The sequence below is a fragment of the Anomalospiza imberbis genome, chromosome 5 (genome assembly GCF_031753505.1).
Source record: "Anomalospiza imberbis isolate Cuckoo-Finch-1a 21T00152 chromosome 5, ASM3175350v1, whole genome shotgun sequence".
NCBI classification, from domain to species: Eukaryota; Metazoa; Chordata; class Aves; order Passeriformes; family Viduidae; genus Anomalospiza; species Anomalospiza imberbis.
In genome coordinates, this window is record NC_089685.1 from 66,514,051 (window position 1) to 66,532,785 (window position 18,735).

General features: G+C 43.1%; 1 protein-coding gene across 3 annotated transcripts in view; it reads right to left on the reverse strand.

Moving 5' to 3' along the window:
- The window catches only part of LOC137474798 (potassium voltage-gated channel subfamily KQT member 1-like), a 407,224-nt gene that overhangs the window by 122,619 nt on the left and 265,870 nt on the right, over positions 1 to 18,735 (reverse strand). The window contains exon 16 of one of the 3 annotated variants that reach the window (XM_068191687.1): positions 3,603 to 3,813. The exons of the other annotated variants lie outside the window; for them this stretch is intronic. Within the exon in view, the coding sequence (XP_068047788.1) occupies positions 3,673 to 3,813 (141 nt within the window). The 3' untranslated portion in view covers positions 3,603 to 3,672. Of the gene's footprint in view, positions 1 to 3,602; positions 3,814 to 18,735 lie in introns of those variants that run through there. 3 annotated transcript variants of the gene reach the window in all.

Below are 18,735 nucleotides of genomic sequence, written 5' to 3' on the forward strand. Positions count from 1 at the left end.
CTTCAGTCAAAGATGAAGTTGATTAAAATGTCATATATGTAATAAAAAATACTGGCATTCAGTCAAAATCTGACAAAATAGTTATGGCTTGTCTAATCCACATTCAGCTATAAAACATGATTTACCAAATACCCTCACCTAACAAAGGGTATTGGGTTTCTTACTGAATTCTCTCTATTTGACACTCTCATAATGCAAACATATATGGATTTAATTTTTTAATTTCCTTCCAGATGGAATATTTCAACCTGTTAGTATGTATGCAAATCCTGGTAATCCTGAAAACTGTTTAGGCTTTATTTTTCTTTCAAATTACATTTTCTCCAGTTTTCTTCCTGTTACATCCATCCTTGTGCATGAATTTACAAGACCAGGCAAATGATGACAGAGACTTTTTCAAAGAAAATAGTGGAAATAGGCAGAAAACCAAGACTGCAAAAGATATATTTCAATCAAAGTTATTAACTACCTAGTGGGACTTAAAATTCGCTGGAGAAATGGCTAAAATAGACTCCTCACCATGACAATATATATTAAATTGGCAATGGTTGGGAACAATTGCAGAGAGGCACTTCAGAAACTTTCTTTTTCCTCGTGTTTAAACCAGGCAAGGAGTGTGTGAATCCTGGAATTGTAACCCCGTGGAAGCACAAGTGCCTTTGCTCCTGTTTAGGGCCACTTTTGGATTTGTGTCCTCTGTACATTGGAGATGTGAAATTCAATCTGTGACATTAATAGGATCAAATGGTGATGCTTAATCCCACGGAACAGGCAGAGATCATTTGAACACTCTCTGCAACCTTCATGGCCCTTGCTAAGTTCCTGACCTTTATCTTATCACTATAAATTTGCTAACCAAAGGCATATTGTTTCTCTCTCTAGGTATTGTAATAAACTAGGTACATATTAGTTTCCCCATCAAGTGATGTCAGAACCAAGAAAGTGTGACAAGGAAAAAGAGTCTCTTTTACTCAGAAATTTGGGTCTTTTTTAGTGCTACCAATTTTCAAAGGTAAAAATAGCAAGCACACATCACTATTTTTCAAGATAAAGCATGGCTGAAAACACTTTTTTTTTCTCTCAGGACACCCTATGTGACCAACTATATTTCTGAAAACATGTTCTTTTGTACAAAATGGATAAAATCACAGTATTTGAAGTGGTTATTTGGAGAAAACTCATGCACTTGGGCTAATATAAGAAAGAAAGCAATGAAAATGGGTGTTTGCATCTTTCTGATGGGGCCTAAAGACAATGGAAGGGATTAAGAGGTAACAATTCAACTGTGACTAAACAATAGGTTTGTTAAGGAAGTTGACTACAGTTTAAGATAACTCCTCCAAAAGTCTCTTCAACAGACAGATGTTTAGTGAATGGAAAACAGCCTGGCATGAAATAACCATGGAGGAAGTTATGGGCCAGGGAAGAAAGGGGGTGAGAAGCACAGGGGTTTCTTGTAGGAGGGCAGAAAGCCCGGATCAGCCAAGGCACCTCAGAGAAATCATCCTTAGGTGCAAATACCCATTTCCAGGAAGCAATAGCACCGACAATGTTCTGCCAAAGAACTCCTGCAAAGCCAAGTGAAGAACCAGTGCTAACAACCCATTGGGCTTCAGGGAACTGTTGGCACAGCCCTGTCCTTGGTACCACTGGGCCAGAGAGTGAGGATTTTGAACTGCCAGCTGTGAGGACAAGGCAGCCGAGGAGCCACGAGAAGTAGCACACCAAGGGAGATTTGGGAGGAGCTCATTTCTTTGATTTTGATACCAACAGACCTCAGAATTCCTTGCCTGTCCCAAGGAGAAGAAATGGCTTTACGGGTAGCAGATAATACATTGTCTATTTGAGAGACGCCCACTCCTGCCAGGTTCTGAGTCCCCACCTGCACCATTAAATCCTCATTTGAGAATGGGGAACATAACCTGGCCCATGTGTGCTTGTCAGATCCATCACTCCCAGTTTAGCATACAGAGTCCAGGGACACAGCAGCAGTGTCCAGGAAAGGGAGCTGTGCCAGATCTGCACCCACAGTGACTCAGCTGCTCCTCAGCACAAATAGACCAGCTGTCAGTGCCTCTTTCTGCCTTCAGCCACCTATTCCCAAAGATTTATTTCCTGTGTCCCTTCTCTCTTTCATGACGACGTTTGCTATGTTTTTCAATGCTTCTACTCCATTTGGTGCTTCTTTTATGTACTCTCCAATGCTCTCCTTCTCCACCACCATCCACCCCTCATTTTCCCAGCTGCCATTCTGCTCTTCCAGACTCAACCTATCCCTGCTACTGTCAGCTCTGCAGATATTCTTCTCGGAGGACATTGAAAATACACACAGCCCTTCTGAAAAAGTTATTTTCTCTTTTAATTTGGATCTTTTTCTGACATCTCTCTTTTTTTTTTTTTTTTTTTTTTTTCCCTGGGGTGCAATGTTTAATCAATGCCAAGTGACTGCCATAATAAAAAAACATTCTCCCATCTTAGAATCTGAGTCATTTCAGGACAAAAACGAAATAAAGAAGAATATATCTTGAGGTTCCCAAGAGAGTCAGAGCAGACCAAGAGCTTATACAGAAACCTCATTTTTGCGCTGTGTGGGCTTTGTTCCTCCTTAAACTCCATGGGACAAGCTCCCTGATGTGGAAGAAGCAAAATATCTCATGTGGATGAAACAAAATATCTCATGATTGGCAGCTGAGAGCATCCTCTGCAAGGCTGCTCCACACCCACAGAAAGCTGTCAAGTCACCTCTGAGAGGCAGCCCCACCAACATCTTGGATTTAGGCCAGTGTTTCCCAGCTATGGGTCATGACCCCACATGGGCCAGGGTCAACACAAGGTTCACACAGGGTCACAGGGAGCTGGAGAAGCCTTAAGAAATATTTAAGCTTAAGGATTTGTATTCAGGGGTTTTTTCTCAGTTGGTGGGGGGAAGGGAAGGAGTGGAGCTGCACACAAACAGATGATCCAAGGAGGCTGATTGCTTCAGAAATCCTTACTCGGAATACTGGGAATTCTACACTGGAGAGAAAGAAAGTGGTTCTGTGGCTCATGTGCTTTGTCCATGCACTTTTTTTTTTTTTTTTTTTTTTTTATGTATTAGTTTGAAACTAGCCAGAAGTCTGGAAAGGTTTTAGTAACCTTAGTAGACAGACTAGCAAACAAATACAAGAGACATCAGCATGAGCATCCTTGTAATAGTACCTGGCTTTCATCAGAAGAATTTGAAAGGGTTCTCAACAGTGAAAGCATTTATACTTCCTGTGGAGTAAAAGGAGATTTTCATAATCCCCATTTTACAGAGGAGAACCCGGCTAGGTGACTTGCTCAATGTCATGCAAAAGTTCTGCAGCAGAGTTAAAAGGTGAGTCCAAAATCAAATTCTTAAATAAGTTAATGCCCTTGTCACATCACTACTCTGTGCTCAGATACCGCCCCCCTCAAAAGAAAAAGCATTTTCAATCAAATGAATATCACCAGCACCTATGTAATTAGAAGTTGTGCAATCACAGGAGCATTGCAACAGACCTCAGGGTCATGAAAGGTGTGAGAAGGATTAATCCAACAACTGGATTTTTTTTGATCTTACACAAGTAACAGAGAGACAGTGATTTGCCAATATGATTTCATCCCTAAGGGGAATACTTGCAAAATCTTGCCCACACTTGATTATGAAGATTAAACTTGGTGGCTGTTCTTGTCCTTCAGGAGCAGGATGAGAGTCAAACAAACATCATCACACAGCAGTGAAGATGCTGAAGGCCTTCTCTGCGTGGGCCACCTGCAGCCCCTTGGCTGGTTACTGGAGCTTCTGACAACCTGGAAGAGACTGAAATGTGAGAGCTGCCCTGGTGTGGGACAATCTCAGAGCAGTGAAGCCAAGCTGGGCTCATGAGCAGCTCCAGCACTGCCTTCCTCGTGTGCGCAACCCACAGCTGGACATGCAGTGTGGGCATGTCCATGAGAGGACAAAACTTCTTCCACAGCTTTGCTGAAGCTCAGTGAACTGCTGTGGCAGCCAGACTGACCCACAAGGGATCAGCTCACCATGGCCACAACCCCCTGGAGCAGGGACAACCAGCACCAGGAGCCCACACTGATGACATTTTACAAGTCAAGATACCTCCAACTAGCTGATATTTGGCACTGGTCCATTAACCCAGCTGCTGGCACAATCCTGCTTTCTTGTGTAGATAAGAACTTGGCCTCACCCATTAAAGACTGATTTGTTAGCTGGGAAAAGATCATTTATTGCTTTCACATGATTGCTTCAGCTATCCTTGGATAAACTGGCTATGCAATTTAACGGCTGATAGCTTTCTGCTAGCAGTATTTTCTTCATATCTGCATTCTATATACGTTCCCACTTAATTTGTCCCCCCCTCATTTACTTTAAATATTTTAAAAAATGAAAACTTGTAGTAATTTTATGTGTCATGTTCTAGTGAGGGAATCAATCTTACACAAATACCTCTGTGTGTAAGAATAAGCCTATTACAAATTAACAGATTGTTCCACTGTTTTCTCCCTTGAGTTTGGGAAGCTTATCTGTTTACAATCATCACCTCTGTTTCTGTAGGGGAAGGTTGGGAAGTCTGGGACTTTCAAAAAAAATATTTATGCATGTGCTGAATGGGGTGGAGTAGGAATGGATACATACTGGGAATATTTTGATTCCAAAGCTCATAGAAAACTGCTAACAGGATGATGAAAGCTTGATTTCACAGATTTGTTACACTCCACCAGCCTATTTTGCAAGGTTCCTTTGTGTATGACAATTACTAAGTTCCATCAAAATACTCATAAAATTTCCACCTGCTAGAAGCAAAACCACTTTTCGTTGCCCAGACAAATACAATGATGAAGATGTTTAAAAATCTCAGCATAGAGACACTCTGGACTCCCTTAGTGTCTGTGATCTCTTACCCTTGTAGGCATGATCCAGGCTGTATTGAAGGCATGTGCCCTTCTGGAAAAGAGCCTGAGGTGTCCTGAGGCATCTGAAATGGCACTACAAGCTGTTGTCTCCATGGTAACCAAATCCCATATAGATTTTTGTTAATAACAGAATGAAAAATATTATGGCTCTTAATTTCATTGTTGTAGGTACTTGTGTGCCTGTACATTTATAAACAATATTAAGGCACTGCACAGCAGCAGCAACTTGAATAAAAATGATGGCAAGTCAAGGAGGCTTGCCTGGCAAGAGAGAAACTCACAGGACCACTTAACTGTTCATTTTCCAAGATCTGGATTTTTTTAAATGTGAAAGTTTGTTTAGAATGTGTAATATCAAGAGCTAGGTGTTTGAAAGAGACTTAATGTTGAAGTTTGAGCTAATTGTTTGTTCTGGAAAGTGCTAATAACACATATATATAACCATAGATATAATTTGATACATTTTTATATATACATTACATATATTTCTGTATGGCAGCAGAATCAGCTGAGTTGCATTCCTCTTCTGGACGGGGGGAGGATGGCTAAGCACAAGATCAGAGTTTCTGTTAAATGTCATACCCAGGTAGTCAAGACAGGGAAAACACAGTACAGGAATAGAGAGGCAGCAGAGACTAAAAGTAACACTTTCAGCTCATGCCACTGTCTCTCCTCTGTGACTAACTAGGAAATTGTCTTTATTTTCCTTCATCTGGAAGGAAAAGGCAGCTCAACTATCTTTGCTGGAGTCTAAACAGGATCTAAGAAGAGGAATGGTCAATTCTCCAGGTGGGCTGGTTGTTTTCTGTGTTCCCTCACTACTTGATCCAGGAATTCGGCCAAGGAGCAGGACCCTGATGGAGTCCTAGGCCCAGTGAAACCAAGGCAAAAGTCTTATAAGGTGGAAGTATCAAAGGTAATCTCAAGGTGTTTGAACAATGGAAGGGACTCCTAACTCAAGTATGTCTTGAAGTGTAAGGCTTCCTGCAGCTGTAAATGGAAGTAATAAAGAGTAGATATACCACTCATCAGAATATGATTGGGTTTTTTTAAAGTTTTGACAGCCATATTTCTGCAAAAAGCGGAATTAACACAATTATAAACACAGAAAAGAAAGGCCTCCCAAACAATTCTAGCCAAAACTGCATGTGTAAAATGCATTACAATGGGCGTTAGTCTCAACCAACAGGTATCTGAATCCAGGCAATAAATAAATACCGATAACTTTAATTGTAGATCTGTGATAGAACTCATGGAAGGAACATAATTATGATGTCTGGAGCTAATTAATGCTCAAAAATTAACAAACACAAGAAAGATAAACAGAATGAGATAATTTTCAAGTACTATGAGGAGCTAAATTGTGGTGTATTCCCTAGGCAGGGTTGAAAACAATGACTAATCTAAATCAGTTTTCTTGGGAATCCCAAGTTTCTTGAAGGGCATATCAAACACATATTGAAGAAACATCCCTGATACCTAATTCCAAGGAATTCAATGCCAGTTATGGTGATTTAAAACCCTTCAGCTCCCCCATGTCAGCAGAATTCTCATAAACACTGGCATGCCCAATATACTGACTGTGTGATTTCATATAAACCCACGATTATCCCTGTGCTCCCAATCCATAAACAAGAGTTATATAAATGGCACAATTTCATGCAGTGTTTTTATCTGAAGCAGCTGCCAGCTGTGCCTTTACTCACACCAGCACATCTTTCAACAACTCCAAGCCTTTTCAAACACAAGACTTGAACTACAGAAAAGACAACTATTTGAAACCTAAAATTATCTCTGTCTTCGCAGCTGTGTCCGTGGGTTGGTGTGAACCAGTGCTGGCCCTGTGGCCTGTACTGTGGAGCACTCCCTGCTGGGGCATCGTGGTGACAGCACAGCTGCCGAAGGCACTGGCCACATCAGGTACTTCTTGTCACCAGTGTGTCTCTGTCAGCACTGAGCATGGCTCTGGTGGACAACATTCAATTGTCACCTCGCCGCTGCTCATCCCCAGGACAGGAGCTGAGAGATACAGGCAGCATTTGTCCACAGTTATCCATGCCATCTCTGCCAGGGACAGCATCCAGCGGTCACCAAAGCCTCGGGAAAGTCTGGCCCTGACTCCAGGGACTCTTTGGTTGGTCTGTAGTCACTCCTTGCTGGGTCCTGCTTCCAGAATTGCCAACAAAGATGCCATGTGTGAAGGTGGTTCCTACATCCTGCTGCACACACAGGCACAACTGGAACCCAGGTGAGGCTGTGACTGATTAATAATTCACTGCAGGCAGACAACTCCAAATCTTGCTTTTCCTCAGTCTGAATTTGACAGCTACAAGGCACTGATGCCTGAAAGTTTGTCCATTCATTTTCAAACACTCCAAATGTGCACTCTGCTCTCCTCACCCCCTTGCTTTTCCTGTTACCGTGTGACCCATGGATACAATTAATTTCTATGTGGAGACAAGCCCAATTACTGCAGATTGCTGTAATGTTCAAACTGGCTCCATGATGAACTCTTCAAGCTGCTTATAAAAAATGCTAAGCCAAGCAATAAAATCTTGTTTAATTCAAGTAACCTAAAAGTAAGCTCAAAACACAGAGAATGGAGATTTCCCTCTCTCCTCCACAAAACTGTTCCAGTCCTTGTTCTATCAAGGCAGATTAAGAGAACATATTTCACTCCCAATGTTTTTACTCCATTAGGACTTTTTTTCTCTCATGGTGAAAGCACAAGTGTACCTTCAATACCACTGAAATATGCCATGTGGCAGTAGAAGAAACTCTGGTTCATGCTGCTGTCTCAGCACAACTGTATCTTCCTAAAAATGTTCCACAGAGCTTGCAATAGAGTGAGAAATTACTGAATGAAAAAGCCTAATGATAAAAATAAAACCAAAAAGCTTTTGCTTTTTGCTGGTTTTATAATTAAAAAAAGGAAATTAATTTTCCAATAGTCAGCCTGTCAAATTTGTGGATGATGAAACCAGAGAAAGGATCTACCACAGAAGTCAGACAAACATCAACAGCAGTTAATACAAAAATATCTATTCTTGTAAAGAAAAGGCAATAAAACACGGGAGCTGGCTGTCCATTAAAACTAATTCACAAATTGTTCTTCAGACCTTGTATGTGTCTTGTTTCCATGCCTGTTAGAATCTTAGAAAGGAATTTGTTGTCAAGTTTCAGACAATTAAAGCAACAAAGCCTTAGTGTCAGCTACGGCCGTGGGATAATTGTGCAGGTAGTGCATGATCTGTCTTGTTTTGCCAGGGTAGAACTGGCACATAACAGTAGAGGGGACTGGGTTAGCACTGGGGAAAACCTGGAAGTCCTACAGTACTTAAAAGCCTCCTTGAATTTTGCTATTTTCTCTTGCACATCTAAAGCCATAGCTGGTGTAAATCACCTCCTCAGGGGGAAGAGCAAGTATCACGTTGTACTTTAATCTTGTGTAGAGTCAAGGTCTTGCAGCACAAAAAAATATCAAAGCATGTTTGGCAACTCATTCTGCCACAGAGTTCCAGTTTATTTAGTCAACTGGTGTTGTTGTGCCTTGGCTTCCCCTTTGAAATACACAGAGAGTATTATACATATTATTACAAATTAACTCCAGGAGTAAAACCAGGAACAGCATATTTGTGGGGTTTTTGACACTACCTGACTACAGGCAAGAGAAGCAGGTGAGACTTGTATAAATCATCAGGAACAGTGACTAGAAATGGGCCTTGGAAAGGGCTTTCTTCCTCAGGCAGAACTGCCATTTGCACAGCAGTTTTGGCTTGACTACTTTTCTTTGGGTTTTCGCATAGCTGGGCTGTTGCATTCCTGGTCCTGGCTCTTTTCCACAGCAGAAACAGTTGATCACGCATAATTTGCAAGAGTACAATGTGGTTGTACCAGGGGCAGTATTTGGCAAGTAAAAAGCTGCGGAGATGAGGCTTCCCGGACTGTGTGAGTATGCACACGTGCGCCCAAAGGAGAAGGGGCTTCAGAAAATGTCAGGTCTTGAGAGTAGCTTCTGGAAAGATTTCCAGGACTTGGAATCTGTCATGATTAAAACCAGTTGTTCACTTTCTTATCTTCTGTCAAACTTGAGAAGTGTAATGACAGCTCTTAAAAGATCGCACTCTCCGAGGATTGGGAATGCTCAGATTGGCACGTGAGCCAGAGAGAGCGAGGGAGATAAAAGAAAACCAGGGGTGAAAGTTCCCTTCTGCGTGTCACAGAAATATGGGCATGCTTGTGTTTGCCTCCCCACTAATGATATAAAAACGTATCATCTCCAAATGTTTTTGGCTTTAGAGTGAAAATCTAAAAGGCAACTATTGGTATTGATATCACAAACACTGCTCTGTGCTTCAAAATGAACTATTTTGGCTCCTTCTGTGAAATGTCAGCTTGGAAAATAGGAGCTCTCTGTTGTGGCTGCCTCTGCTTGTCATATGTGTACACGCACCACACGCACACAAACAAATCTGTTTAGGGATGGCCTCTGAACAGGGCCTTTGGGAGGGTTACCATTGCACCATATGTAGGACTTTGATTTATAGTTATATTTTTCACAGCATGACACACATTGTTGGTGAGCTGTGGCTGTGATAAAATCATGGAGGTGTAAAGTTTCACTGGCTGGATGGTGAGGAGCAGGCAGGGAGGGTGTAATTCGAGTCAAGAGCTGCTCTCCAAATGAATGAACTTGTATTGTGGATCTGGTTACAGCCGGCACACTGCCTTAATCCATCAACAGCAAGTTCACTTACAAACCAGCCTTTGTTTTTAATCCATGAGCCTTTGGGGATTCACTATAATCAAATGGCCAATCACAGGAACACGTAAGAGGGAAAAAAAGGATTGCTACAGTGAAGTTTACTCTCAGCCACAAACTCTCTCTCAACCCCCCCCAGGTAATGAAGATAACAGTGTAATGCACAGCATCAAGGTTACAGGCATTAAAGCTCCTCCAGGTTGGAAGTTAAGGCATGGCAAACCAGATCTCGTTACTTTCTGGGAGAGCTTCTCTGAGGCTGGGGCAGGCTTTGATTTCAAACCATGTGTGCTCGCAGCACAGACACAGCCTGGTGATGGAAGACAGCCACGGGGATTGCAAGTGCTGCAGCTCACTTGGAGTTTTCTCCTGTTCTGGACAAATGAAAAGAACACCCTGGATCTTGCAATCAAAATGTGTCAAGCTAAAATAACATATGTTCCTTGGCAAGGGCCTGACATTAAGCCTTGGGGTGTGTCTATGTAAATATAAACAAATGCTTTTCTTTAAAAATGTGTGCATGTGTGTTTTATTCTTTCTCTGTTTATCATAAAACATAAACAAAGAGCAACCTTTAGGCTACTTTTTCCTGCAGGAGACTAAGCCAAACATCTACTCCTGCCCTACAGCCCACATTAGGATGGCAGACACATCCACGAGGATGGCAACAGGGACAGACCACAGTTCCCACGTTAGCACGGTAATATTTGGGTTTCTACTCCAAGCTCATAACTCTGGGCTAGCTGGGCCACCCTGCCAAGCTCCTGTCCCCACAGTCCCCCAGGATGGACCCAGAAGTTGAGGATGACTTGGTGCCATATGGCTGAGCTCCCCAGTGTGTGTGTGTGTGCTGGGGGGACACAGAGTGCCAGGGGAAGGTGGCAGGACATGCAGGCCATGCCATTAAAGGAGTGACAGATGGTGATGAAAGTGCCATAAAACTGCAGGCACTGACAGCTCAGGGCCAGCGCTGCAGCAGCTGCTGAGGTATCATGTTGTAGACAGCCCCCCGCCAGGGCACCCCCCTTACAGCGCCTGTCACAGGAGCTGTCACCTCTCACAAATCTGCCCTGTTCCCCCACACACCCACCCCACCCAGGGCTCCCTTACCCATGGGGTGAAAGGCGGGTGAAGGAGATGGCGGTGAGGGGCTTGTGGTGGGACTGACTGGGAGAAACCAGAGAATGAGAGCACTGCTAGGGAGACAAACACAAAGCCCCCTGTGCCAGAGCTTGGTGCCAGCAAGCAGCCACTGCACATTTCTGGGCACTTGTCCCCAGGCTGGCCTCCTAGCCCTGCAGGTTTCATATTCAGGTGGGCAGCTCCTTCCCAGACAAGCCCTCATTGCTAAGCTGTTCAGCTACTGTGAGCTCCCAGCCTCCTCCAGAGACTTCCATCAGACCATGCAATCTCTCTTGAGGTCTCATTACCATCATGGCAAAGAAAGAAATGTTCAGGCTCTCCTCTGCATGTAAACTCTGGATGACCAAAAATCTGGAAACAAGCACCACAGACTCTTCTCAGGAAAGGCAAAACTGGAGAACAATGCCCATGGGAGTTCAGCTCAAATGCCTTTTTTAAACCATCTTTCCCCTTTTAGATGTATATTTGCGTATTTGCGCGCGCACACACACACACACACACACACACTCTACCATAGTGCTGCCTGCTGGCCCAAACACAGATCAGGGGAGCACTGCAGGACTAATTCTTCTCACTTTGAGTGTGCTGGGCCTGTCAGTTTAACTAAGAGAGCACCCCAGCATCCCAACTGCATAACTTGAAGAATTTTGGTGCCTAATTAGCTTTATTTGCAGTCCAGAGAGGATGCAGCAGGGTCTCTATTGTTACTTACAGCCTGAAGAGCCTGTGGCAGGTGTTCCTGGCCAACCCAGCTTGAGCCCTGCCAAGGACAGATACCCAGAGGGTACCTGCTTTCCTCTCTGCACTGGGAAAGGAACAGGGAGACTCCTCACTGTGGAAATACTCTACAATAAACAGCACAGTCTGCTGGAAAAATTTAGTTGGATCACCTGTCATATGAAAAACTCTGCTCTCACCCAAATGAATACTTAAAAATGTGTTGACTTCAAAAGAAATTGCAAGATATTATATTTTTCTATTTTTTTTTTTAGGGAGTTATTTTTTACAGGCTGGGTTTTGATTTGTCCTCTTTTTTATTCTTTCATGACATAGTAGGAATAATTTACTAATACCAAGCCATTAAAATAGTTTTATAAGTTTGTTTTAAGGCTTTTTTTCTGAAGTAGGCTTTAGTATGTAATGTCGAGGAAAATATCTTGTTTCCTTTTCTTGACTCATTTTATGTAACACTTAGGCTTGAGATGTAGCTCAAAGTACAACTTTGGGGTGGGGGGAACCTGTCAGATGCTGATACACTGATACATTTTAATGCAAAATTTTATTTTGCCCCGCTCTCCCCTTTCTATTCTGCTCCTTACCTGTGCTGGAAGTCTTGAAAAATCCTTTCACCCTGGCGTGCCCTTCCTTTCCTTAAATTTACCTCATCTGGACTCTGTAGAAATTTTGTTTTCAGCAGTTTATTCCAGCTTCCCTTTGGACTGAGCTCTACATGGCAAGCCTGGAGTTATTTTCCATTTGCACCAGAAGCAATATAGCCGTGGCAAAGCCCCGTCCAAGGAAATGTCTTTTTTAGCAGCACCACTGAGCTCCTGCAAATGTCCATGTGGCTGTTCCTTAGAAAGCATCTGCTCTTTGGCCTTGCTCATTTACAGCCACTCCAAGTGCTGTAGGTCAGGCTGCCCAAAGACACACCCATGGTCTCCTCACCACTGAGCCTCCTGAAATCCATTTGATTTTGAGTGCCTTCTCTTCTATTTCTGTATCTTTCTTTGGATCAAAGTTTTCTAACGTTGCCAGTAATAAGGACCACTATTTTTGATTTGTATGGGTGTGGACTTCTGTGTAAAGCATTTAAGTCTTCTGACTAAGTACTTGCTACTCAGCACTAGCTTCTGTGGCTGCTCTCTAAGTCATCCATGGAGATGCAGATCACGACCTCGAAACCACTTTTCTGTGGTATTTTGGTTCCTAAATCTATACTTAGTTATGAAAATGGTACTTCTTTAGGAAAATACAGCTAACCAGGCTGTAACGTTAGAAAATACTCCCTACTTTCATTATCTCTACTCCTGAATCATAGTTTCAGTACAAGAATCTGTTTCCTTGAAAATAAACATAAGAAAAAGCTCTTCTGGGTGCTGAAAAATGTTTCCAAAATGAACTCTGCACACTTCAATACCAGAAAACTTTGTAGAAAGCAGAGTAATTCCCCTTCCCTTTCCCCTCATCCTGCCTCCTGTGAATGTGTTCATTTTCATTCACATTTCTGGAGCAGTTTAGGCCTCATAACAGCAAAGGAGGAATGAGAAAAGAAGTTTGGGTGTCATCACCACCACCGTTAGGATATTGGCAATAGTCTGTCACCTACTGGAAAATAAGACTGAAGCTCCCTGGTGGCAGTGCAGGCAGATAGTAAGTCCCCAAGGGCTCCCAGACATGCCCCTGGAGATGCTGGGGGCTGATCTGCTGGAGAGCAGCTCTGTGGGGAAGGACCTGGGGGTCCTGGTGGACAACGAGCTGTACCTGAGCCAGCAGTGCCCTGGGGAACAAGAGGGTCCGTGGAACCCTGGGATGTATCAGGAAGAGCAGTGCCAGCAGGTCAGGGAGTGATCCTGCCCCTCTGCTCAGCCCTGTGAGGAACATATGGAGAGCTGTGTCCAGATCTGGGATCATCAGGACAGGAGGGACATGGAGCTCCTGGAGTGGGGCCAGCAGAGACTCAGAGATAAGGAAGGGCCTGGAGCATCTCCTTGACAAGGAAAGGCTGAGGGAGCTGGGGCTGTCCAGCCTCGAGAGGGGTCCTCAGCCCTGGGTGTCCCTGTCTGCAGCAAGGGCTCAGAGCAGGGCCCAGGCTCTGCTCCGGGGGGCCCAGCAATGGCACCAGAGGAACGGGCAGGAACTGATCCCAGGAGTAACTTATTTACGGTGGGGCTGTCAGAGTATTGGAACTGCTGTCCAGACAGGCCATGGGGTCTCCTTACCTGGAGATAATCAACACCCACCTGGTACCTGATCCCGTGCAACCAGCTCCAGGTGATTCTGCTTCAGCAGGGGACTTGGGCTGGATGATCCACAGAAGCTCCTTTCAGCCCTCCCTTCCTGTCATTCCATGGATCCAGACACTTGGCAGAGTAACACTGAAGACTGATTTGGTGTCTTAAAGGATACATGAATATGTTACTAAAGGCTTGGGTCTACAAATGAATTTATAAATTTCCTTTAGAGAACTGGGCTCTTTTTGATGAATTTATTTCTTGTGTTACTGATTTTTTTTTTTGTTATTTGATTTAGTACTGTATGTTCATCCATTGACTGAACATGGATTGACAAACTAGGTTAAGAAAATACACAAATATTTGACATCATGGTTAAGTATCATCACCAAGCCTAACAGAAAGCTGGTAATTACACACACCTCTGTTTCCTTGTGCATAGAAAACCAAGCTCAGCTTGAGAAAGAACTAATATTTTGCTAAGGTAAGAAAGTTGAAATCAGGTAGTGTTGTTTTATTACCTTATTATTGATAAACATGGACTGCTAGAATGTTTTAGCAGTGATCTAGCCCAGCAATCCATTACTCATACAGTCCCTGTCAGTAAACTCAGGCCCTTAAATGGCTGAACTATTCTTAGCCTTATGTGGTGAATACACAGGAATGTTCATAGACAGAATATTAAGGACAGAAGATGGCCCTAACAGTGCTTGGCAAAGGGACATGGGATTTAAGGAAAGTTTCCTTTGATGCTGTTGACTCCTAACGACTGCCTTCTGATGCTGCCCCAACATATAAAATTAGCATTAAACTTGCATTCCAGATGAATGACAGGGAATAAAAAGGAAGAGGGATTTCATTTAAAGCCTATGGAACTAGATTCAAGCCCAGGACCTAGCCAGGTTTAAAACCAGGCTGGATCTCTTTAGCTGAAAATTCTCTGACTGAGAAACTCTCCAGATACTTCCTAAACAGTATCCTTCCCCTCCAATTTTGTTACAGGCAACAAAACATACCTGGTCCAAGTGCTGTTCGTGGCTGGCATGATTACCACTGGATGCCATGAAAGATGCTTTAGATCTGCAGCCATATCGCATTGAAATATGATTTGGAGGTTTCTCCTTTCAGAGATGGTCAGTGAACACAGGAGTCTTCTAAAACCCTGCTCTACAGTTGTGCTTGTTTGTTATAACCAAAGAAAGAGAAAAGATTAGCCAACCAAAATAAATACACTATTTAAGGAAAAGGGAGGGGAGGGATGACTTCTACAGCTGTCCTAAAAAATGAATCCATATAGTTATATTGCCTAACAGCCATGAGAAGGGACTGAACTGCAATTGCACATGAGTGTATTTTTTGGGGATGGATGGCAGGTATTTATACACTGTTGTAGAGCTTTGTGACTACCAGACTGCATATCTCTAAAAGAGTATTATTTTTTTTCACATTGAGAATGAGTCTTTCTTGAATTGTCTTGTAAACCACTGTGATTCTCACTGCAGTAAATGAAGCAAAGCCTTTTGCAAGGCAGAGATGAAGGATGGCTGTGAGGGAGGTACTTGACCCATTCTTTGTAGCCTTTCTGGGCTGCGACAGAGCAGCTGCTAAAATAGCACCACAAAAATGTGTGATACTTCGAGGGCAGAATCTCAGGACTCCCTCCTCAAACAAATCCAACCTGCCAAGCAAAAGCACCTCATGCAGCAGAAGAGAGAGGGAGGGAAGGCTCATTTCTGTCCTGGGATCAGGTGTGGGAACCTGCAGCCACCACTGCTGGAAGGTGGAACTGGGGGTCTTCAGCAGCCACGGCAAACTGGGCTTTTTTTACAGTTCCCGATCCCCAGAGCAGAACGTCGGGGTTGGTTTGGGAGTGACACAGAGGGGATGCTGCCACCTACTGAAATCAGCATTTTTAGCACTTGGGTTTCTCGACTGGGCTCCTCTCAGCCACTGTCTAAAAATACTGCACCATCGGTATGGTGTTAATCAGATTAAACAGCTCTTTCTCCTTCCTAATTGTTTCAGAAATTGAAAACGGCACTGTAAAAAACTCCACCAATCCAACCCTCAGGACCCCAAAACAAGCAATAGTCTATCATCAAACTGTACTATTATAAAGTTATTAATTTGAGAAGTGAAACCTTGCTGTAAGGGTGTATTTAAGCCCAGGCAAACTTTTAAGCTAGATCTGCTCTGGTTCTACTTACACAACCGAAAAAACGCAAAATTATTTTAGTGGGAGCGAGTTCACTCTGCTATTTTCTTCCAGGCTAACTCATTTAGTGTTGGACCAATAGCCTTGAACTACAAATTCGATATTAATTACTCCAGGGACTAGAGATGGCTTTAAAAATCTTGACTAAAAAAGCTGAGGTTAGATTTTAAGAGCTCTCTTTCTCTTTTCTGTTCATAGACACAACTCTTTCATGGTGATAAAACAAATTCCTGTCCTCCATATCAATGAACATGCATAATAATGCCAGGCTGGAGAACAGCACTTTCTCTTTTCAGCAGGTGGAAGAAGTACCCCAATGTCCTTTCTTCAGATATTGATTATTGCTGCTGTGCTGCCACCCAGCTATGGAGAGTCACTTCACTGGCAGCTGCTTATCAGCAAGGACTGAAGTAGTCCCTACATTTCCCTTAACTCCTGAATGGAATAGTGAATGCCTGCAAACCCCAGGGGGGAGGCTGGCTCAGAATGCTTTGGGAACACAGTGACATAACACTCACACCATGGGCTCTACACCAAATTTACCAGAAGTATTCAGCAGCAACCAAAGCCATAAATAACAACAATAAAACACAGAAACTCAGAAGTCATCTCAGGCACCTTCCACAGCAGATCTGACCTACTCTGGATACTGTTTCTGCTGACCCACCAGTAATTTTATTGCTGCAGAGGCAATGCAGCATGTCAGGCTGTGAGAGATTTAGTCTTTTCTGGCATCCAGCTGTTTGCTGTTTGCATTGGCTGTTGCTGAAGTCTGGGAGATAATACAGGTGTTCTGCGCTGCTAGAGCTTACTGTGTTGCGGAGAAATCTGGGCAAGGATGGAGTGAGGATTTGTCTACCTTGGTGAGTAAGAACAAGCGGTCTTGGAGAAGGAGGGAGAGAAAGGTCAAACAGGCTTCTTTTTGGTCCACCTCAAACCTAATGGAGGCCTACTGAACCAGGCTCCCCCTCATTAGAAAGAGTGGACAATATAGAAATAGAGATCTCTGTTAGCTGCTTTGTTGGGTTTTATCACATTTTTGCAGGTCAGTTGGATGACTCATACTGCTGCTCCTACAGTGAACATCTGACCACATCCTCCAGACGCTGAAAATGTTTGCAGTCATATGTTTGGCAAGTTAGCACTCATGCCTAGCTCACAACTTAGAGCCATCCTCAATCTACAGACCGAGGCAAACTGAGGTGTTGACCAACTGACCATTGCTTCATCTCTTCAGGTGAAGCAATTTGTCCAAAGGTGGGGAAGAGCCTCAGTCAGGACACAGGTCACAGAGCCTTCCTGATCTGAGCAGAATGTTTGGATAACCAGCCAGAGCAGTCAGGATAGTTCCTGCTGAACACCAGCTCAGGCGAGTGCTGTCTATCTGTGGTATCAAGGAAGAAACACAAGGTAATTCTACATGTCTGTTTTTATAAAAATGCTCGACAAATATCATGAGCAAATAAACAGCTGCCTCTGGGCTATTTACAGTGCTGTTAACCAGCTTTTAGGCTTCAAAATTGATCACCAGAGTCAACAGAGGGTTGAACAAACATATCCATGGTTGAGTATTTGTATTTGAGATTAGGTACACATATACAAGTGTGAATGCGTGTGTTCAGCCAAACTATTGAGGAACTGAGCCTAAACCATAAATGGCATTTTGGTCAAAAAGCAATCAAATTATTCATGCAGCCAACTCACACTTGTCCTTATCTCCTTGCAACTCAACTGAGCACTTATTTGGAACCCTTGCCAATACTTTAATATAAAGTTTGGACCTGATTTTTTCTTTAATGAGTTGCTTTTGGTTTTCTCATTTTTAATTCTTTCTCCTCTACCTATGTCTAAAGCCTTAGTATGCTTTGAAAGGAGTAGTTCAATAGTAAAGGTTCTCTCCACACCCCTGGGAAAACAAGAGAACAGCCAGAGCACATTCTTGCTGGAGCTCCTCTCAGGAGTGCAGCATCAGGAAAAAAAAATTCAGAGAGGCCTATTTCTATTTCAGGCTTTATTTTTCCCAAATAAGAAAGTGCAAATAAATTAAACCCCACAAGTGCTCCAGGGTCTGAATCTGTGCCTCTGCAGCAATGATATGTGAGCAGGGAGATGTACTCAGATGGGTGGATACTACAGCTATTCTGGAGGGACCTGGAGAAACAACAGAGCCAGAAATAACCCAGTGGTAAACTCAAATGAAGGCAAACAGTTTGGCTTTTTCCAAAGGGTGTTTATCTTGTTTAACAGTCTTTTTTACCCAAATCTTCAGGGAGCTATGACAGCTTGAGATCTGCTCTTTTCACAGTGCATCATTGAACTAAAATACCAATAAATGATTGCAGTATATCAGCTTTATAAGTCTCTCCCCTTAGGCATTTAATAAAAACTCTGAAAACAAATCTGTCCAAATGTGGGATAATTACACACAAAGCAGCATCTTTGGGGAAAAAAAACACAATAAATTGTATAACACAGTTATGGAACATTGCACTGGACAGGGAACATCTACCCTTAGGGAAAAGCATGACTCCAAGCAGTGGTTAGCAGTTAGAGGCTCCACCAGGCTAATCCAGGTTCCCAAATCTGGAATGCAAGGAGGAGCTACTTGAAGGCAGAGTGCAGGTTTTAGGCGCTGGTGGGGGAACTCATAGTGCCTGAGTCCATCCTATTTAAAAAAAAAAAAAAATTAAAAGTGCCCCATTTTCTAGTAGTCTAGTATCTTTTGTCAG